The 23,121-nt window shown below is 42.2% G+C and overlaps 2 protein-coding genes across 8 annotated transcripts in view; one reads left to right on the top strand and one right to left on the bottom strand.

The window, feature by feature from the left end:
• LOC115548603 (contactin-associated protein-like 4) overlaps nt 1–1,024 on the bottom strand; it is a 172,419-nt gene extending 171,395 nt beyond the window's left edge. For both annotated transcript variants that reach the window (XM_030363353.1, XM_030363354.1), the window contains exon 1: nt 584–1,024. The gene's annotated coding sequence lies outside the window, so the exon portion shown is untranslated. The remainder of the gene's footprint in view (nt 1–583) is intronic.
• Nucleotides 1,025–2,882: 1,858 nt separating this feature from the next.
• Nucleotides 2,883–18,158, top strand: LOC115548899 (sodium- and chloride-dependent GABA transporter 3). Of its 6 annotated transcripts, none has more exons than XM_030363807.1 (16): nt 3,181–3,317; nt 4,790–4,849; nt 6,538–6,727; nt 6,985–7,119; nt 7,448–7,585; nt 9,128–9,215; nt 9,672–9,804; nt 9,912–10,046; nt 11,342–11,445; nt 11,610–11,734; nt 12,087–12,199; nt 12,281–12,418; nt 12,514–12,616; nt 12,716–12,816; nt 13,469–13,639; nt 17,830–18,158. In XM_030363807.1, the coding sequence occupies exons 2-16, from the start codon at nt 4,802–4,804 to the stop codon at nt 17,947–17,949; spliced, it is 1,842 nt and encodes a 613-aa protein (XP_030219667.1). In that variant the 5' UTR covers nt 3,181–3,317; nt 4,790–4,801; the 3' UTR covers nt 17,950–18,158. The 6 variants fall into 6 exon arrangements, with proteins under 6 accessions (XP_030219670.1, XP_030219667.1, XP_030219668.1 ...); XM_030363808.1 differs by having other exon boundaries at nt 3,309–3,365; XM_030363810.1 differs by lacking the exon at nt 4,790–4,849 and having other exon boundaries at nt 2,883–3,317.
• The last annotated feature ends 4,963 nt before the right edge of the window (nt 18,159–23,121 follow it).

Here is a 23,121-nt window from a genome sequence, read left to right as displayed (position 1 = left end):
TGGGGACAGAGGAATGTAATGTCAAGAGTATGTAACACTGAGTTTTATTTGGGGAACACAGAGGTTACCGTTTAGCCGTAACCCATGGCAAATAAAGACTATTTGCGATCAATACACAGATGAAATGCTCTCTGAGTCTCCAATTCAAAAATCCTCCTTTATCCCCCCGCAAAGCCCCTCCCTCCTCCTGACAGTTAAATATTCAAAATAATGCATGCAGGAACAGCTTGCATAACGGTTTACAATAACAGACACATAACACATACATTAACACATACCACGTATAATCCAAGAGTCGCTTCAGTTCATCTGGTTAGCAGTTGGCGCTACAAGCCTACTGCATAGCGTTAATATATAGAAATGATCTGAGGCATTTCGATGAACATAACACCCAGTCTTTAGAATTAACCTTAAAGTGTTTAATAATTTACGCGAGCACAGAAAAAGCCTTCCAGAAAAAGCCTTCCTCCTTAGGAACGTGTTCCACACCGTAAAACCACAGGGCGCTCTTTCCCAAAAGAGACCCCCACTTTGGTTCCACAACGCAAGACGAAAACAATGAGCAAAAACATAGGTAGGCTACCTTTAGTAGAATGCAGTTGACCCCAGCAACCCGTGCAACCAGCACAAAAGGCCTGGAGGTACAGAGGAGGGCGTCGTTGGCGCCTCGGTAGCCCTGTGTGCTCAGGTACCACAACAGGGGATGTGTCCGATCCAGGTGTTGGCTCAGCACAAGCCGAGCTCTCTTTGGTACTGGTTGGAAGGGTGCCAGACAGTCACGATGTAGGACCTTGTGGCCTCTTACCAGCGTAAGGCCTGTCACGATAACAAATTTTTCTGGGCGATTAATTGCCCCAGGAATTATTGCGATAAGCGATAATATTGCCGTTTTTCAACTAATATAATGATAAAGTACACCCTTTCGAAGATCAATAAACCTTTATTTTTAAAGAACACTGTAACTGGACTGCTGGAAGACTTTTAAAATATCCCTAATAAATTAACAAAACAACCAAAAACTATCTATTATTAACAAAAAATGCTCTTGAATAAAAACGAAACACCACCAAAAAGAATAAATAAAATTGAAACACTACATAAAAAGGATGTAAACACGATTGCGCCACGACTCCGCCTCCCACACAGAAAATGCAACAAGTTAGTAGCCGCGTTTACATGGCACATCTGATCCGCATAGATTTCAATGCGGCATAGATCTGTTCCTAAAATGTGTTCCGAATGTACTGTATACGTGGCAGTAACAAAAGTGTCCGTTCTGTCTCTCGCGCACACCTGACACATCTCTGGACCGGTGGCGACATAATCGATGTCTTATCACTATCGGGGATTTTAAATTAGATTTTAATGAAAGCACAGCAGGAGAGAGCTTTTCTCTCCCTGCTCCTTCAATTAAGAAGGAGCAGGACAGCGCAGCAACGTCAATTTCTCGTCAGATCTTTATATTTACCTTAAGCTCCGCCGCAAACAAGAGGAATTTGGATGCGAGTCTGCAGCCAAGACTGGTGGGAGAGAGTGGTCTTACAGGAATTTAGTGACCAGGAATCCTCGAAGGTCCATTTGTGAACTACATCAGCTGCCATCTCTCTAAGTCAAGAAGTATTTTAACGTTCAGCCTGCAAAAGTACTACTAGTAGCCTACTCATTTACAGTTACCTCGGACGCGCGCGGACGCTACGATACGCGAACACGTCATTATTAAACACCCATGTCCCGTCGCTTAGCAACCGGACACGCTTACCGGACTACTTTTACGGAGTGATAACAAAGACGTGAATCAGGCAATAAATCCACTTTCCTTGACAGCGGTGAAGTTCGGTGTGCTTAAAAGTACCGACGGAGCTCAGTGGACCAATTAGAACTACTGCGGCTGCTCTAATTTAAACCCCAATCTATTCGGAATAAGTGCATACATGGCGATTAAAACGGACTACACCACCTCTTCTATTCGGCATAGAATCTATGCCGAACAGATAATTGTATTCCGAATGAGGCGTATACATGACCATTTTCTGTTCCGCATAGAAATCTATGCGGAACAGATGTGATCATTTCAACGCGGCTACTGACACTTGACGAGGGGGTTTACTCGTTGTGCCCTGTAATTATGAGCCGGAGCCCGATTTCAACCCGACATTTGTTACTTAGGTCTACCCTGCTAAATATATATAATATATATAAATATATATAGAACGCCGGTCACTATCGGGAAAATAAGCCCCGACAGGGCGGACAGGCGACCGACGCGCAGCGGAGGTGAATTGCTTCACCCTGAAGGGGCTTATTTGAGATAATGACCGGCGACGTTCTATACATCATCCCGCTTATTACAAGGCTACTTGCCAAGACGAAAAAATAACTTCACATGGTGTGTCTTTTTACAATTTATTCGTTAGCAGCATTCGTAGTGTTGATCAGCAGAGAAATAGTCCTTCAAAGACGTTGACGTTGCTTAGCAAACGAAGACGCTGGGGTTGACAAGTTACCGGACTATCTATGCAAGTGAACGGAGCGTTCCACGGCATTGAGAAGACCCGTGTAATAAAGGCCTATAATATTTCTGTTTATGGCATAGATTTCTCCTCAGATTAGGCCAATAAAGCAATGATTTAAAAAAAATGAGTGCGAATGGAAATTATTGCGGCCGTCAAAAAATTATCGCTCATTTTAATTTATCACGCAATTAATTGATTTATTGCATATCGCGACAGGCCTAACCAGCGCCCACCCTGTGGACATCTATCAGTCTGGCCAGCATTATGCATTGCCCAGGCCACCGGTCGCTGAGCTTTGGGTAGACCCCCTACTTCCTTTCCTGAGCGTTTACCCACACCTGGCCCCCCTTGACAACGTCCCCTCCCATGCAGCGGGAGTCATACGCCCGCCTTCGGCTGTCATAGATGTGGGAAGTAGTCCAGGCCAGGCTCACTGGCCAGTCCGGGTCCCGGAGGAGGTCCGAACACCAGGTCAATAGGGTCCGCGCCTCCGGTCCGATCGTTAGAGCGGGGGCAGCGTGGTGACTCTGGAACTGCAGTTCTGTGTGACCATAGCACCAGGGGCAAGTTAAGATCCATGGCTGGGGTTGACACCGGTCGAGACAGCTGAGGGGTTGAAGTCACTGCGGAGAATGAAGTCCATGATGGACGGACCAAGCACATTCCCAAATGAGGCGGGGGCGGGAAGCCTTTCCACCAATATCTAGTATCCTGAGTCCCAGGCAGGAAGTGCCCTCTGGCTCGTTCCCTGTAGCCTTCAACTGAGCAGCCCAGGGCCAACTATACAAGCGTCTTGGATGAGGGGTGAGAAAGAAGGGTGCCCACGCTGTGCGAGGAATTGTAGTTCTTCAGGTCTGCAAGCTCTCACCCTCTGTCCTCTTCGGGACTTTACCTTAAAAGATTTACAATTGATAGTAATAAGTTGTCTATTTACAGAGGATTGCATTGATTTCACAAAGCAATTCTGGATACAATATTTTATAATGAAATGATACAGTGGCGTCACTAGGCTGTTTTATTCGGGGCTAAAGCCCCGGATATTATTTAATTAGCCCTGAATATGATCTAGAAGTGATGAAATGATTCTAGTCACTAATGGTGGTTGGATCCATATATATTAGAGCTGTCAAGCGATTAAAATATTTAATTGTGATTAATCGCCTTAATGTCATAGTTAACTCACGATTAATCGCGATTAATCGCAAATTATTTTTCTATGCTAAATATCCCTTGTTTTTTTGTCCCATAATTCTTCTCATTTTAATTCTCTTATCAACATGGTGAAGTGCATCGGCTTGCCTTGTGCAAATGATTGTTTATTGATAACAACATTGGCATATACTAATCAAAACAGGACGATACAAAAAAGGAACCTATAGTGCAACTAAACGATTGCTTTGAACAAATGTCATTTGAACAAAATTATTATTATTTTTTTTGTTTTTTTATACAATAATTGCGTTAATCGCGCGATAAAAATTTTAACGCCGTTAAATTTGGTTTGCGTTAACGCCGTTAATAACGCGTTTAACTGACAGCTCTAATATATATATATATATATATATGCACAATTTTTCATAATGCTTTACCTAAATAAACAAAATACGCAGCTTATGATAGCTTTAAATAGCTACCTGACTGCTGTGTTGCTTATCCCCAAACATCTAAAGTTCCATTCAAGTTATTTCAGAGTAAAATTAATACAAGTGAGACAAACCTTATATATATATATATATATATATATATATATATATATATATATATATATATATATATATATATATATATATATATATATAAGGTTTGTCTATATATATATATATATATATATATATATATATATATAAGGTTTGTCTCACTTGTATTAATTTTACTCTGAAATAACTTGAATGGAACTTTAGATGTTTGGGGATAAGCAGCACAGCAGTCAGGTAGCTATTTAAAGCTATCATAAGCTGCGTATTTTGTTTATTTAGGTAAAGCATTATGAAAAATTGTGCATGCACAATAAAGTTGATGTTTCAGAAACCTAGGGACGCCTCTGGTGTCGAATGAAATTCTGGTAATAATTGAACGTTTCAGCAAGTCTGGGAAACACGACAACCAAATTACGCAAGGTGGGGGGGGGGGGGGGGGGTCAAGTTCAAACATTAACTAGAACCAAGAGTTTAGAAATTGCATCCAGCCACATAACGGTCCATGATGCAGTATCCTGCTAGATAATTTACAGAGGAGAAAAATAAATTAGTTTTCCTCTCTGTCCACATCCCCTGTAGCCTTCAGTCTTTATGAAGACAATTGGACTGGATGCAACAGGAGATTCGATACACAGTGCGGTAGGTCCTTCTATACTCCTTTATAAAATTCCAGTTCACCACACCTGATAAAAACAGTTGGTAGCCTTTTAGGGCCAAAGCACAACATCTGATGAGCACCTGGGTAAATATTTGATGACAATAAAGTCTAGAAGAGCACTGGATTATCTGTTTATGGTGGTTTTATGTGATCAAACGTTGGTTGTTAAAAGAAGTAGTAAAGTTTGCACTTGATTTGTTATTTAATAGTTTTAATCACAGAGTTCAGACAGAGGCTCACATTTCATATGATGTATTGTTTCTGCAGATCAAATTCCGCACAAACTATTCGCAATCTAAATGCGCACAGTTATGAAATACAAAACCTTTTGTCAGATGCTTCTTATTTTGCCCTGCCTTGGAATCGTCTTTCGTTTAGCTAACAACAGTTTTAATGGAGAATTTAATCTCAAATGTCGCAATTGGGGGACGGGGGGGGCTGTTGAAAGGGAGGCTCCACCAACCTCTCCAAATCCCTCAAAGAGGTCCGCATTTCGGTCCTTCAGATCCTTCAGGTGCTATTATTAACCCTAACCCTAAATTGGCTTCTGTAGCATCGCTTGGGGAGCGTATCTATGTTCCCCGGGTCCTATGTTCCCCGCTTTGTATGTGACCGGGAAACATAGGACCCTGTGAGCAAATGTTTTTTTCGTAGGATGGTAGGGGCAGGTACCGCCTTTTTTGCCTCTGATTCGCCTGTGATTGGTTAGAATGCCTCTCCTCTGATTGGTTATGGTTAGGGTTAAGTTTAGGGTTAACCCTCACCCTTTCCCGTCGCTTGCATATGGGTTTAAATGCGTCTTTTGACTTTCTTTGGTAATTTGCCTCAAACCAAAGTAGAGTTAGGGTTAGCTAGGGGTTAGTTAGCTAGGGGTTAGTTAGCTAGGGTTTGCTACTTCAAAACTGCTCTCCTGCTGTTTTCTTTCTGCACTGTTTTTTTTCTCCTAATATCAAGAACATCGTTTGCCACTCCAGGAAATAAGTGTTAAACATTGTCCAATGTTTAAACAGGACTAATATGAAATAAATCAGCTCTCAGTGAGCTGTTGGGATTAGAAAAAGGACAAAATATTTAACTTCAAGCTGAATTAATCATCGCAACATCATTTTGTCTCTTGCTGCCTGTCTGAAAATATATGAAATGTGTCTTGAATGAATCCTTCTGATATTATGGGAGGCATTGATGTAAACTGAATAGGCAATACAATTTTGAGTGTTGTTGCATCATCGACTCAAGACAAGCGAGTCATAATTTATAGACATGCCGTGCCGGGCCACTGTAGGCTACTACAGTGGAATAACAAATGCTGATTCTAGATCTAAGAAGCTTGTCATCATCTCAACGTTTAAAATGGGTTTTACTCAAGTCACGGTAATGCACTGATGTAACTAAATAGGTAGGCATAATGTTATGCAAAATGCTAAAATATCAAGCTGGGGTCGGGAGACCTGGCGAACACAGCATGAGAGGGAGAGACATTGAACCCAACGCTATGATGGTGATGCTCACAGCATCACCATCACAGCATTAGATAGCAATGGGAAAGGGATAATAACGGCGAGCACTAGTTACAGTACGGCAGGGGTCGGATGTGTAAAAAGGTCCAAATTCACATGGATTTGAAACAATTGGAAGGCAGAATTGTATTCTGAAAAAAATCCCTTGGCAGAGGAAGGAGCTCCACTGTATGATCTGGGAGCCGAACATGAACAGAGAACACAAGAAAACGAAGAAGAGCCATGGGAAAGCCAGAGGAAAGTGGGCGAATAAGACGGAGTACCTCCTGGTCGTGGCGGGCAATGTGGTTGGTCTGGGGAACGTCTGGAGGTTCCCGTACCTCTGCTACAAGAACGGTGGAGGTGAGTTATGAGGTACCGTCGCCTGGATGGGAAGTGAGTATGACAAAGAGGAAGGTACTTACCTCCTGCTCTGTATCCCAGACCCCTGGATGGCCAAACCATACGGGGAGCCACTGGTATTTCAACCTGCGATTAGTCTTAGTTTAATGTTATTGCATAACTTGTACATGCTACTGACATATTTCATAGGTTTGCATCTTTGAATATTTGTGTATGCTTTTGTATTTATGTGGACATACAAACATGTGTGTGTGCAGGGGCGTTCCTGGTACCTTACACCATGTTAGCGGTGCTCTGTGGATTACCCCTGTTCCTGATGGAGAGTGCGATTGGTCAGTACACCCAGGAAGGAGCAGTCACCTGCTGGAGGAAGCTGTGTCCGCTGGCACAAGGTAAGACAAAAGTCTGGGTTCATTTGAATAATAAGCTGATTAGATAAGGTTTAAAATAAAGTTATGACGTTAATCAAGTTTAGATACACATTTAATTTACCACAACACCCCAAGAAATGCAAAAAACACATTTATTTAATAAAAACGAAGATACTGACAAGCACAATCATCCCTTCATCTGTTATCTAAGACTTAACCACCCTAGGCAACTGCAAATTAACCACAACATAACTGGTAGAAAACAGGGACATTCCATTTGCGTACATGTCATTGTGTCATTGTGCTCCAAATCAAATATTTGATGTGAAGTCTGCACATTTATTTTTAGGTATTGGATATGGACAGCTCATCATCAAACTCTATGACTTTGTCTACATTGTAATCCAAGCCTGGGCCCTACTTTACCTGATATTCTCCTTCAGCGCCCAGCTTCCCTGGGCCCACTGTGGAAACAGCTGGAATACAGGTAAGGCTGAGATGTGCAGTGATCTACATGTTAGCTTGAGAGTAGGGGCTGGACCCTCTGCAGTAAACATTGACAGCGCAGCTGGCCGAGCCAAGCAGTGAAATGTGTCTCAACTAACTCTCCAGACGGCTTGACAATGAAGGATGGTGTGTGATCTCAATCCGACTGAAGGAAAACGTGGGCTGCTTGTTTAGAGCCTGTTTTACAAGGCTGTGAATTGCGGTAAAATGCTCAAATAATTTCAAATCGAACAGTAGCACGGAGGCCCTGCAGAGTGGCTGTCTAAACATAGAGGCATAGGGCGCGTCCGCTTGGGGCCCCCATAGTAGAGGGGCCCCCCACGAACCTCAAAAAAACAACAACATATATATGTTTTTCTTTTTTTTAATACACAAACAGAGACGAAGCAAGACAAGTTTAAACACGAAAATAATATTAAGGGTTAGGAAATAAAGTTACCCAATACACTCAAATAAAATAAAAAAACTAAGAGACGCCGGTTATTATTTGGCAACTCTGCCAAAGAAGGCACACTTTTTTACGGCTACTGTATGGGATACAGACAGGAGCAACAACGTCCAAAGCGTTGGACATGCCGCTACAGCAGCAGCAGCTAGCTGTGAAGTGGCGCTAGGTGAAGACCTGTGAGAAGACTTCAATAAGTGGACTCTGTGTCAGAAGCGTGTGATGTGTAGAACAATCTATCTTCTCTCTCTCTCTCTCTCTCTCTCTCTCTCTCTCTCTCTCTCTCTCTCTCTCTCTCTCTCTCTCTCTCTCTCTCTCTCTCTCTCTCTCTCTCTCTCTCTCTCTCTCTCTCTCTCTCTCTCTCTCTCCCTCCCTCTCTCTCTCTCTCTCTCTCTCTCTCTCTCTCTCTCTCTCTCTCTCTCTCTCTCTCTCGCTCTCTCTATCTCTCTCTCTCTCTCTCCCTCTCTCTCTCTCCCTCCCTCTCTCGCTCTCTCTATCTCTCTCTATCTCTCTCTTTCTCTCTCTCACTCTCTCTCTCTCTCCCTCCCTCTCTCTCTCTCTCTCTCTCTCTCTCTCTCTCTCTCTCTCTCTCTCTCTCTCTCTCTCTCTCTTTCTCTCTCTCTCTCTCTCTCTCTCTCTCTCTCTCTCTCTCTCTCTCTCTCTCTCTCTCTCTCTCTCTCCCTCTCTCTCTCTCTCTCTCTCTCTCTCTCTCTCTCTCTCTCTCTCTCTCTCTCAGATATAGGTTTGTTTGTAGAATGTTTGGAATGTTCAATCTCAAGTGCAATGCAAATGACAACCTCACTCACACATACAAAATAAATTATTCATCTTGGCATTTTGTATTTGCTAAGTATATGGCTGTTTGTGATGTTTTTCTAAGTATATGACTGTTTGTGGGGGTTTGGCCTCACTACTCGTTTTGCTGGTTACATTGATATTGATTTGATCTTCAAAAAAAAGAATAACAGTGCTGATCGTCGCGTTGGGCCACCAATTTGCTAAATCCGCAAGTGGCCCTGGATGACCGTTTCTCGTAATCTTGAATTATTACTTAACACCCTTTTCCCTTGTCAACAGAAAACTGTGTGGATTTGCAGTATTCACAATCTAATGTGACTGTAGGAAACTTTACCAACACCACCTCTGCGGCTACAGAGTTCTGGGAGTGAGTGAATGTGTTTCCTAAACATTGACATCATCACATCACACACACCCAATGCATCGATCCAATAAAACATATTTAGCTTAAAGCTGCACCATGTCCCTATTCTACTGCAGCTATTTAGTCCATAAAATAACTAAAACCTGCCTGGTAATTTGTCTCTGTAAATCTCTAGGCCGCTCTTGCGTGGGAAACCATAGAGACTAGCAGAAAACAGGGACCACGGTGGGAAAATCGGAGACCCAAAATATGATATAGTTAAGAAAGAAAAGATGTTGCTACAACTCTAGCCACTAGAGGCTGCTAATGAGAAAGAGCAGGGTTAAATGGTTGTATAGGTTCATCAAATGTATAACTTTGAAGAACAGTAAATATTACAGAAGATACAGAAGTTAAATTCGTTTGTAACCCCTGTTAGAGTTTGTATTGTTTTAAATGTAAGTATGTTTAAATGTCAAGACGCCGGGCTCTGTCCATCTCTGGAGGCATCGGGGAGCTGGGCAGTGTCCGATGGGACCTGGCCTTGTGTCTTCTGGCCTGCTGGACCTTCTGCTACTTCAGCATCTGGAAAGGGGTCAGGTCTTCAGGAAAGGTCTCGCTTGACTTTGTTATTTTAGGGCAAACAAAGAAACCATCAAATACAATTCAGACTTTGGCCGTCACTCATTAGAGATTTGTTCCACTCTCCTACTGTCTCAGGTTGTGTACTTCACTGCAGTGTTCCCCTATGTGATGCTGCTGGTTCTCCTCATCAGAGGGGTGACTCTACCTGGAGCTTGGGAAGGCATTAAGTACTACCTGTATCCAGACTTAAAGCAGGTGGCTGTCCTTGAGGTAGAGTACTGCCTACAGACAGTGTGCATTGCACAGTGACTACTATTGTTTCTTTTTCCCCATTCAGTATGATCGTTATGGCAAAGTTTAAAATGAAATTATGATAGTTTTGAGAAAGAGACCACACTCTTATGATGGGATGGACAATAATTCAAGTTCAAGTTCAAGTGTTTTTATTTGTCACATACAATAAATTGAAGTGAAATGTTAAAGGGTCAATGCTCCACACTGTGCAAAAATAAATAAAAATATAAAATAAAATAAATTAGTTAATTTATTTAGATAAAATAAAAAATGTAAATAAAATCAAATTTAAAAATAAGGTGTTGAATTAAAAAATTGTATTCAAGTGTCTCACTGCCTGTGGATAAAAACTTCTCTTAAGTCTCTCAGTCCTTGAGTTAAGGCTTCGTAGGCGTCTACCCGACGGCAGCAGGGTGAAGAGGCTGGCATTGGGTTGTGTGTCATCCCTCCTGATGTTTTTTGCCCTCGACTCCACCCTCTTGTGGTAGATGTCCTTCACGTTGGGTAGGGACGCTCTGATAGTCCGCTCAGCTGACTGGTCATTCATCATGCGGATCATGGCTTTAGCCTTGGCCAGCTCTAGGGCTGTGACCCATCTCTGGCGCTCCACCTCCGTGCTGGCCTTCAGGTGGTAGGCTAGGTGCCCCCCCCCCCCCCCCCCCCCCCCCCCCCCCCGCTGCTCAGCACGATGTTGCAGGCGTCCTCAGTGTCGATGTGCGCCGTGACCAGGTTGATGGTCCCGCGACACGTGTGCGCCATCTCCGCCTGCGTCCTTCCTCCTCAGTCTGTCCCGGATCCCCCGTCTTCTCCCTCTGTGTTTTGACCGTTTCCAGGGCTTGACGCTATTACTGTTATGAACGTCAGTTTGTCAGTTTGTCAGTTTGTCAGTTTGTCAGTTTGTCAGTTTGTCGGAGAATCTCAGCTGGAAACGCCGACGTGCTGTCAAAAGACGTACTAACATAAAATATGCCGCACTGATCCCTTATTTCTAAAAGCATTTGGTGATCATATGTGATCATACTAAAAGTCACATCAGTAAAAAAGATTAAATATAAAAAAAAAATAGGTAAAATGCACAGTCTAAACATAGAGACCCTGACGGCGTCTGGACACAGCCGCGCCGTCCCGAATTGTAAGTTCAAGTGACATAAATATTGAATTAATCCTTTGTAAATATAAAATACATTGTATTTCATATCTCACATTGAACAAGCATTTCTGACGTTTTTCATTTGTTGTTTATTGTTGTTGATGTTGTTGTGATAACACAGGTCTGGGTAGAGGCGGGATCTCAAATATTCTTCTCCTACAGCCTGGCTTCTGGAACATTGACAGTTTTGGGAAGCTATAATGAAATCCACAATAATTGTTACAAGTAAGAGAAAGTCCAGTTTTTAATCTTCTACACTATTTTCCATTTTTGTTTAACTATTCAATCATTCAATTATCAAAGTAGATATTTTGAATACAATAATTGAACATGTAATGGATTGTATATTTGTCCAGATTGTTCTGAACAGTTTTTGCTGTGACCCCTAGGGACACCTTCCTGTTGTGTCTGCTCAACAGTGGAACCAGCTTTGTTGCTGGATTTGTTGTCTTCTCCGTACTTGGATTCATGGCAGAGAGACAAGGTGTTCCCGTTGACATGGTGGTAGACTCAGGTAGCACATTTTGTCTTGCATGACTTCAATTAAATTCAAAATTCGAAAGCTATGAACAATAATGTTTAGTTTAATAATTTAAGATTTATTTTCTTTGGTTTTTATTCGTTGACAAAATAAGCTTAACTAAAAGTAAATTAAATAACGTACAGCTCATCTAAAAAATAAAGGTTACAATTAGATTTATGCATATGCATTGCTAGTGTTAGAGTATTGGACTGTAATTACCACAGACACTTTGTCGAACATTCAAATTTTGTCAGAATAGCATACTTGATCATCGTCATTATTTTCCTTTTTCGATTTGAATTTGATCCTAAACAAAAGGGCTCTCTCACCTCTACCAACAAAGGTCCTGGCTTGGCATTCATCGCATACCCCCAAGCAACAGCCCTGATGCCATTGCCTCAATTCTGGACCATCTGCTTCTTCCTGATGCTTATTCTACTCAGCGTGGACACACATGTATGGTTTTGACGTTGCGGGAGTCTGTGACTTTTTGTTGATGCATGCAGACTAGTTTTGGTCATCTATGTGTGTTTCCAGTTTGTGACCGTGGAGTGTTTCATCACCTCGGTCAGCGACCTGTTTCCCAAACACTTCCGCCGATCTGGAAGGAGTGAAATCTTTGTTCTTCTCATCTGTATTGCAAGCTATCTGATACAACTGCCTTTGGCCTCTGAGGTAATACAACTATTTAAATAATGACCCAAAATATTGAAAATTGCCCTTTGAACGTTTCATAATGTGATACCTTTTTTTTTTGTTGCATTTTCTAGGGTGGTATCTACATATTTCAGCTCATAGATTTTTATGCCTGTAATAGAACATGTGTGGACATTATGGCAGTGTGTCAATGTTTGGTGTTGGGCTGGATATTTGGTAAGAAAAACATGAGAGTGTATAATACTTTCAAATCATCATCAAATTGAATTGGAAAAGCATTTTGTTGAAGATAATTTTTGAATCTACTGGATAAAGGGGCTGAAAGATTCTACAACATCATTGAAGAGATGACAGGAACACGGCCATGTTTTTACTTTAAACTGTGTTGGAAGTATTTTATTCCAGTGTTGACAATGGTGAGTCGTCTCTTTTCTAGCTTTACCGTGGATAGGGTTTGGGGATATGGTCTGGTGTGGCTCCAACAGCATGATGTTGTAAACCCTGAGGTGACCTTTACCGGGAAAACATGTTGGTAGGTGGGGCTGGATATTTTAAATTATTTTCCAAAATTTGTGATTAACACTATCCAATAAGTATAAACATTAATTAACAATAGTTGATGCGGTTATAATCATTATTATGTAGTATTAGCATAGGGCTTAGGGGCGTAGGGTTAGGTTGTTGTGGCGTAGTTGGGTTCTAGGTACTCTTGTTGCACTGGCACACTATCTCCAATCCTGTTGGATTAACTCAATATTGTATTAATTAATGCCTTAGTTAACATGAACACCGTCCGTTAGTGAACCTGAACACCATTAGTAAATTATTACAAGACGAAAACTGTACTTGAAATTGTATCTAACTGTAACTAATATAATTTATGATTAATAATTGTACCCTTATTGAAAGTGTTTGCAGTTTATGAAAACGCAGGAAGGATTGTGGGTCAGTGTTCATTGTCAGATGATGTAATCCTTGAGCGAATCTGTAAAAAATAATTATTTGACATGATTATTGTCAAGCATAATGTCCATGGACCTTTCTCAACCGTTATCCATGATTCAACAGGGTTCCTTCATTGTGTACATGCTGAATTACAAACAAATGGAGATTTCTGCTGCATATGTCTACCCTTATTGGGCCCACGTGCTGGGCTGGGTCATGTCTATGTCTTCTATCCTCATGGTGCCACTGTTTGCCGTTGTGCAGATCTGTCTTGGGACAGGGCCATTGAGACAGGTTAGTGTTGAAACATCAAAGTTGTATTAGTCATATAATATCCTATCATATAATAGATAATCTCTTAAACATTTGCTGATATATTTTGTAATGTGTATTATTCTACCACTTATATATTGCAAAAACCATGGTTTCTCAATCTCATTAGCACCCGTACATTACTTATGTGACCATGAAAAGGCAGGGTTGCCAGATCTGTGTTGCAAAACAAGCAATACAAGGACTCAAAAAGAGCTCACTGTAGAGGGTTATCCGTACTAAGATCAGACAGTCCAAGTAAAGGAAACCTACAGATGCATTTTGGGATATGGATGCAATATATAGTAGCTCTCTTATTAAACCACACATTCAGCAGTACATGGATAATAATAAATAATAATAAATGAAATGTATATAGCGCTTAATATGGTACTCTAAGACGCTTGGATCAGAGTAGGGTTGCCACTGTGTGTACATTTTCACACCGAGTAATATGCTCGTTTCAACACTGGTATTACCGGTATAAACGATATTAACTTTGAAACTAGGTCAACCGCCCTCTTCTCCGTCAACTCTCAGATTCAGATTCAGATTCAGACTTTATTGTCATTGTGCAAACTTGTACAACGAGATTGGGGTGGTGCTCACTACCCATACTGCAAAATAAAGCCGTGCAAAAAGCAAAATACAAACACAAACAACAGCAATAGGCACAATAAATATAAATACGCAGACATAAAATATAAGTGTCTTTTAAAAAATAATAATAATATGGTAGAGGATTTCACATGTCCATTCGGGGGGGGGGGTCAGGCCTTAAATAGACAAATTGCCCAGGGGTAGAAGGTATTCCTCAGCCTGTTTGTCCGGCTCCCAAGGGACCTGTATCTTAGAGTTGGAAGAGGCCATGGCCGGGGTGTGATGGGTCACTCATAATTCTTTTTGCCCTATTCAGCCCCCGGGAGGTGGCAATGTCCTCCAGGGAGGGCAGGGGGCAGCCAATGATTTTTCCTGCCGTCTTAATAACCCCCTGCAGGGTTTTCCTGTCTTTGGCTGTGCAGTTTGCGTACCACACCGTAATGCCATACAACAGTACACTTTCAACAGCAGAGTGGTAAAAGGTCTGCAGCAGCTTTGTCCCCACCTGGCATTTCCTCAGCAGTCTTAGAAAAAATAGCCTCTGCTGAGCCTTTCCGACCACAGAGTCGTGTTGGTGTGCCAGGTTAGGTCCTTACTGACCTGCATCCCCAGAAACTTGAAGGAGGAGACCCTCTCCACGCAGACCCCGTCTATCGAGGTCTGCGTCAAATATCATCTCCTTGGTTTTGCTGGCGTTCAGCAAAAGGCTATTAGCACCAGGCTGTGAGCCTCTGGACTTCCTCCCTGTATGGCTGTCTCATCACCGTTGGAGATGAGACCCATCACTCTAGTGTCATCCGCAAATTTGACAATGACATTTGAGTGATGGGCGGGGACTCAGTCATGCGTGTAAAGAGAATACAGGAAGGAGCACACAGCCCTGAGGGGAGCCCGTGCTGAGGGTGGAAGATGTTTGTGTCCCCATCCTTACTGTCTGTGGACGGTCCGTCAGGAAGCTGTAAATCCATTCACAGGTTGGCGCAGGGAAATCTAGGTCAGTCAGCTTCCTGATGAGAATGTTCGGCAAGATTGTGTTAAACGCCGAACTAAAGTCAACAAAAAGCATCCTGACATAGTTTCCCTGTTCTTCCAGGTGACTCACTGCAGTGTGGTGGACAGTGGCGATTGCATCAGCTGTCGACCTGAGTGCTTTATAATCAAACTGATGCTGGTCAAAGTTTTGAGGGATGCAGGACTTAAGGTGGTGGAGGACGAGCTTCTCGAAGCACTTCATGACGACGGATGTTAGTGCCACTGGTCTGTAGTCATTTAGGCTGCCTATGGTGGATTTCTTTGGAACTGGGACAATGGTGGCTGCTTTGAGGCAGGGTGGGATCGTAGCCTGTTCCAGGGAGGTGTTGAATACCCTTGTTAGGACCCCTGACAGTTGGTCCGCGCAGGCCTTCAGTACTTTTCCCATTACTCCGTCTGGTCCTGCTGCTTTGTGTGGGTTTACGGCCTTCAGGACTCTTCTCACCTGATGTTCCTGCAGCTCAAGCTGGTGGGTGCTCAGGGGCTGGGAGGACAGAGGAGGACAGAGGAGGAGGAGGAGCAGGAGCAGGAGCAAGGTGGGGTTTTTGAACTTCAAAACGGGTGAAAAAGTTGTTCAGCTCTTCCACCAGCGAAGTGTCAGCAGTTACTACATCCGATGGGGTGCCCTTGTAGTTAGTCAGGTGTTGTTGACCCTGCCACACTTTCCTCGGGTTGTCAGCCAGATGGTTCTCCACCTTCCTCTTGTAGTCCCCTTTGGCTGCTCTGATCCCTCTCCTCAGGTTTGCTCTTGACATCCTGTACTGGTCCCTGTCGCCAGCCTTGAAGGGTGAGTCTCAGGTTTTCAGCAGTGTCCTCACCTCAGCTGCCATCCATGGTTTCCGATTATTGAAAACTGTGATTTTTTTGTTCACTGTAACATTGTCAGTGCAGGTCTTAAAATAAAACAAAACAGACTCAATGCGGTCATTTAGCTCCAGTTGATCAAAAACAGCCCATTCGGTGTGGTCAAAGCAGTCCTGTAGCTGGCTGAGTGCTCCCTCGGGCCAAATTTTTACAGTTCTTTTGGCTGGTTTTATTCTTCTCCTGAGGGGTATGTAAGCTGGGACACTGAGCAGCGAAATATGATCCGACCTGCCCAGGTGGGGGAGGGGTATTGTCCTGTATGCTTTCTTAAGATTTGAGTAAAGCCGATCTAATGTGTTTTTACCTCTGGTGGGACCCTGGACATACTGCACAAACTTGGGAAGCACACTCTTTAGACAGGCCTAATTAAAATCCCCAACAACAATAAAATCTCCCTCAGGATGAGCCTTCTGTTGTCTGCTTATCACTTCGCGGAGCTGGGAGACAGCCGTGCTAACGTTGGCATCCGGGGGGACAAATACAGCAGTAACTAGTACCACAGTTAGTTCTCTTGGAAGATAAAACGGTCTGCAAAGAACAGTCATCGGCTAGTCAGCTGTACTGCTGCGTCCGGAACGAGCGAGTGAAGCCAAGTTTCCGTGATTATCGTCACGCAACAGTCCCGAATGTGCCGATTCTCCGCCATCAATAACTCCAATTGTCTGTTTTGTTGATCATGGATCTGGAGGGCTGTTTCCTCAGCCTCACTAGTAGACCCGCTCTGCATCCCCGCTTCTGCTTCCGTTCCCTACGTCGTCTGCGTCGCCTCCCAGGCCCGACAACAGTCCAGGCAGAGCACGGTGGTCTGGCTATGTCTGGCGGTATGTTGTGAGGCTGCTGAAAATCCGGTGTAATGTCGATTTGACACGCAAATCCGATGTTCATCCACTCTGCACTGGTGTATGTAAAACACTGGGGTAGAGAGCTCCGAGCCGCAGCGTCCGTGCGCTCCGCGATCGCCATGACTACCAAAATACTAAATAGATAAAAAGTCCGGTGTAATGTCGATTTCACACGCAAATCCAATGTTCATCAACTCTGCACAGGTGTATGCAAGTCTTAACCCACTCACACATGTTATTTCACACACACAGAACCACACATTCAACAATAAAAAAGCACTGGGGTGGAGAGCTCCGAGCCGCAGCATCCGTGCGCGCAGCCATGGCAACGAAAGACTCTCGAAGAACGAACGAAGAACTCTCCTCTCACACTCGGTGACAGCGGCTGGCAGCGCGCCAATTCTCGGCGTCTTATAACGTTCTATATATAATAGTATAATATAATTTTTATATATCATAATATCACGACCAAAAGCTCTGTTAGCCTCCGGATGGCCGTAGCGCGGGGAGCTCACGTAGGGATTGGGCTTCGCGGGGTTTGTTTACCGGCGTTGCTATGGTTACCGGTCTTGTAAGGAAGCGCGCCAATTCTCAGCGCGCCAATTCTCTCCCGCACAGAGCAGAACTGTGGCCTATTCTACACATTTAAATTTTCTTAATTATAATTATATTATTCATTTTTACTGAATTGGTTTTTTACTACTGAAAAAAAAAAATCTAGTATTCGAGTATTCGATGTTGGCCTCAACACCGGTAACACCGGTTATACCGTATACCGCGGCAACCCTAGATCAGAGTCAGTATCGTAAGATGTTTATAACTTTGCCTTTTCAGCGTTTATCCGTCCTTTGTCAACCTGTTGAAGATCAAACCGGGCAGAACACTAAGATGGGCGCAGTTGAGACGGATGAGGGGCTGAAGATGTTGGAAGAGTCCGAGCCTGAAATGTCCTAACGCTTAAAATATAACAGTCAACTGTTGCATTGTATCAATGGTTTTTGTTATTTTTTGATCACATTCATATCGCTGAGCAATCTTTGTAAATTGTTCAATTGAAGAGTGTGTCTTTTGTATAACATGTTTGGCTATAGTGTGTAAAAGTAAAATAGAGCCTTGATTAAAAAAGGACTGTGGAATGGTGCCATTAAATGATTACAAAGAGATGGATTTGGTTATTTTCTTTCTTTCTATCCTGCAGCCAGAACATAGTGGGTAAATGTCATCGATCAACCTCAAACATTCACACCGAACCATTAAAAGCAATAGGACAATAGTAAGATTGTACCATGCATTTCTACGGACAGCTTTTTACTGATAGTCTTAGTTAGAACCTTAGCTTGTGTTGGCCCCTACTGGAGGGAGTTATCAAATTAATAAAGTATGGAGCATCTCCTTGTGAACTAAGATTGTAGTAACAATTTATAAAGTCAAGTGTTTATAATATAAAAGTAAATCAATTATCATTAGACCTACCATTGATTTGTATTGTATTAAATAAAGAGTTATTAACACTAGCTTGAGGCCATTGTACTCGGTGCTGGACATGGCTGTTCAATGCACTGGGAGAACAGTCGGAGTGAAACTTTGAAGATTTAAAAAAATGATATGTGTCTTTGAAAATCGGTTGGGAAAATTTGCAGATGATTGAAACTTTTTTTTTATGTCTTTTTTTTATGTTTCAAAACCTTTTTTACAAGGTGTCGAGTTTTCTTAGTCTTAGACTTTTTCAGGTTTGAATTATGACAGGATTTAATCCCATACATGTGGCCTTGAGGTAGCTTCGCCAGGTGCACATTACAGATAATAGGGCCTTTTTGAAGGCCTTCTTATGGAGGGCCTTGCCTTCGGTCTTGTTTTTGCAGAACAGACTCATGTTGCATGCTGCGCCTGACACTGTTGCTTACTTTGGTTGACGAGAATGATGGATGAAAAGTTTACAGATTTTACGGTTAACTGTGGTTAAATTATTATCAGTTTATTTGTCACGAAAATTTGACAAGGTAATAATAATCCTCTGGAATTTTACAGTGGTGTTTTGTAAAATGGTTCAGAAAACCAAACCGTTTGAAAGACATTTCAACTCCACCAACTATACGCGATACCCGTGAATGCTTAACCAAGGAGAAAAAACGATAGTTATGTTATTATAACTCTAGTTCTATGATTGTGGGCTTAGCCGTCAAGGCTTCGCCTTAAGGGCTTGTCCCATGTGCGCACCCGCGTGCACTGAATGTTTCATCAATGTACCAATCAACGTGGTTGACGCCCACATTCCCCAAGGCACCATGAATATAAAGAGGCGCACAGAAGTGTTCGTCCTCCATGCTATTCTTTCAGAAATTGGAGGAAACAGCTGGTGGGAATCTAGGCGGCTACGCCTACAATCATATAACTAGAGTTATAATAACATAACTATCGTTTTTTCTCCTTGGTTAAGCATTCACGGGTATCGCGTATAGTTGGTGGAGTTGAAATAGAGACGTGTCTTACATCTTTTGGCGTAGGTCCCGCCCACGAGATTCAGCTCAACAGCAAGCAAAGCTTTTGGATTCGCAAGCAAAACTTTAGGATTCGCAAGCAAAGCTTTTTGATTCGCAAACAAAACTTTTGGATTCGCAAACAAAACTTTTGGATTTGCAAACAAAACTTTTGGGTTTGCAAACAAAACTTTTGGATTCCCATTAATATATTTTTTATCACATTAATTAATCTTGCAATAAAACATTTTTTGATTGCAGTGTCGATAGTTTTGCTCTCAAATCTATTTTTTGATTGCAGTGTGGAAAGTTTTGCTCTCAAACCTATTTTTTGATTGCAGTGTGGAAAGTTTTGCTCTCAAACCTATTATTTTTGATTGCATAATAAAGACACAAATCTACCTCCATACCTTATAAGGTTAAAACGATTTCTGGAAAGCAAAAGGCACCCTGGAGAAAAGCTGCTTCTGTAACAGCACAGAAAAAAGGGTTAGCTTTGCAGCTTTTTATACTGATAAAATTGAAGGCATCAGACGCGCCATCAATATCTCCACTTCAAACAAAAATGTTGGACTACCACCCTGTTCAGGCAAAAGTAACGTGGCAGGGATGGCATGCTTTAATGTTATAGACTCTAAAACTCTTGTGGAAACTGTTACACAACTAAAGCCATCCACCTGTTGCCTTGATTCTTTACCTACCAACCTCTTTAAGAATGTTTTTGACTGCCTAGCAATAGACATATTGCAGATAGTTAACAACTCTCTCCAGTCAAGCAACTTCCCAAAAGCCTTGAACACTGCAGTTATTAAACCCCTTTTAAAAAAGCGGAGCCTAGATACCTCTATTATTAACAGACCAATATCAAATCTACCCTTCATAAGTAAAATTATTGAGAAAGTTGTCCTCCAGCAACTTAATCACTTCCTGGCATCAACTGGTTGTTATGACACCTTCAGGATTTCGACCCCTGCACAGCACTGAGACCGCCCTCATTAAAGTTGTAAACGACATCCGTCTTAACACAGACTCTGGCCAAACCTCAATACTAATGCTACTAGACCTCAGTGCTGCATTCGACACTGTAGACCATACAATACTTTTGGACAGGTTAGAAAACTGGGTGGGGCTTTCAGGCACAGTCTTAAATTGGTTCAGATCCTACCTACAAAATAGGAACTACTTTGTTTCCATTGGCGACTTTGTATCAGAATCAACCAACGTGATGTATGGAGTCCCAAAAGGTTCGATCTTAGGACCCTCTTTATTCAACTCATCTACATTTCCCACTAGGGCAAATCATGCAAAATAACAATATTGACCATCATTGCTATGCTGATGACACGCAAATCTATGTATCGCTATCATCAAATGACTATCGGCCCATATATCTGCTGTGCCAGTGCATTGAGCAAGTGAAAGACTGGATGTGCCGAAATTTCCTTCAGCTAAATGAGGATAAAACAGAGATAATTGTATTTGGTGCTAAAACGGAAAGGCTTAAAGTAACCCAACACCTTCACTCTCTGTCCCTGAAAACCTCAATCAAAGCCAGAAATCTAGGGGTTATTATGGATTCTGATTTACATTTCAAAATATTAATTGGCAATACGAGAATAAAGTCGACATGTCTAGAATAAAGTCAACATGTCGAGAATAAAGTCAACATGTCGAGAATAAAGTGGAAATGTCAAGAATAAACTCAACTCCTCTGGTCCATCATCACGTTAGCAACTACCAATGTGTCTTTGGCGTACAGTTTCTGAAGTGGTGCAACCTGTATGTCTATGGGTGCAACTACCTGATAGCTGTATCATATCTATAACGTCAAGCCTAATCTTTCATGCTTAACGTTACCAACCTAGCGGAATTCAACTCATAAACCTAGTCAGAAACTATTTTTGGATAGCTAGCTAACTACACTTGTCTTAGATGCTATTAAAGACAGTGCTCTGTTTCTACCTTGATTGTCATAACGTTATTCAGCTATTAGGCTACTTAACTTGCGCTTACAGTTCTGCATGTTGATTCTTGTGTGAAATAGTATTTATTGTTACACTAGGCTCTATTGCTTGTAGCATCTCCTTTGTACGTCGCTTTGGACAAAAGCGTCCGCTAAATGACTTAGTGTAAAAAACACCACAATAGGGATAGCACTACCGTATATTTTTATAACCTAGTTTCCTATGTACAGAGCCGCTTAAAAAAAAAAAAAAAAAAAAAACATGTGACGTCAACACCATCCGTTTCAAAATGCTGACCCCCCCAAAGCTGGAGTGATAATTCGAACACTGGGCCGAACCGTACAAGACCTTTGTGGTTTCGCCATGAAATCGGCTTCGTGTGGACGGGGCCTTAGAGGGCTCATGTCCACCGAAGACTTACAAAAACGTGTACATGCCTTTATCACTAGTAAGCTTGATTACTGCAATGGTCTCCTTACAGGTCTCCCAAAACAAACTCTAAGGAAACTTCAGCTTGTTCAGAATGCTGCTTCTAGAGTTTTAACAAAGACCAAAAAAATGTAGCATATTACACCAATTATTAAATCGTTACATTGGCTTCCTGTAGGTCAGAGAATTTATTTTAAAATCATGTTGCTAACCTATAAATCCCGACATGGTTTAGGCCCAAAATATTTAACTGATATGCTTCCACTACATAAGCCTTCTAGAACACTAAGATCTTCTGAGACCAATCTGTTAATTATCCCCAGAGTAAACACGAAACATGGGAAAGCAGGATTTAATTACTATGCAACAAATAGCTGGAATAAACTCCCTGAGGATTTAAGACTTGTTTGCTTTAGCTTTCTGCTAAATCTTAAATACTTTGCCTTTAATTTACTAAAATGCCTTTTTAACTTTCCCTTTATTGTTGGAGTCCCAGAGAAAGGACCAAGTTCCTGTAGGTCGGGTTGGAGTCCCGACGTGGGTTCCAGAGAGACTGTTGATCTGATCTTAAATACATTGCACTTTCTATTTTACTCATTTCTTTGCATATGTTTTCTTTTAATTATCTATTATTTTATTTTATTGTATGACAATGTTTATATGTGAAGCACTTTGAGTCTGCCTTGTGTATGAAAAGTGCTACATAATTAAAGTTGCCTTGCCTTGCCTAATGGAAATCGGATAAACCATATAACAGTATATTTGAAGTACATGGAAATGCAATTAAGTTTTGGTTAACCCTCAATTGGAATGCCAAAACTACTAGGAAGAAGATCAAATCATGTCAGGAAGAGGAAAGACCGGGGGCAAAGCCAGAGCGAAAGCTAAGATTCGCTCTTCCCGTGCCGGGCTCCAGTTTCCCGTCGGCCGTGTGCATAGACTAGTGGTGGATTTAATGATTCGTTTCCGTGACCCAGTTCGCGTGATTCAGTTCGCCAAGAGGAGTCTTTTGCGAATCGTTCGTTTGTTCGCTCGTTCAGTCGAGTTTCCGGTAGCACTAACTCCACTGAGTCTGACTGACTCAGCTGAGGACCATGCAATGGCGTGCATTCCATGATGCGATTTACCGCCACCGGAAACCAGACTGAATGAACAAACGATTCGCGAACGACTCCTCCCAGCTCAGTCGAGTTTACGGTGAATCGATTCACCGGGAACTCGACTGAACTGGGAGGAGTCGTTCGCGAATCAGCCTA

Source organism: Gadus morhua, chromosome 8 (genome assembly GCF_902167405.1).
Source record: "Gadus morhua chromosome 8, gadMor3.0, whole genome shotgun sequence".
NCBI classification, from domain to species: domain Eukaryota; kingdom Metazoa; phylum Chordata; class Actinopteri; order Gadiformes; family Gadidae; genus Gadus; species Gadus morhua.
Note: the sequence above shows the minus strand (reverse complement) of the source record. Positions and strands in the feature narration are given on the sequence as shown.

Coding starts and splice junctions, on each gene's coding strand:
- LOC115548899 (XM_030363807.1), top strand. CDS start 4,802: ATGAAGACAATTGGACTGGATGCAACAGGAGATTCGATACACAGTGCG. Junction 9,805..9,911: donor GGGTCAGGTCTTCAGGAAAG/GTCTCGCTTGAC, acceptor CTACTGTCTCAG/GTTGTGTACTTCACTGCAGT. Junction 10,047..11,341: donor AGCAGGTGGCTGTCCTTGAG/GTAGAGTACTGC, acceptor GTGATAACACAG/GTCTGGGTAGAGGCGGGATC.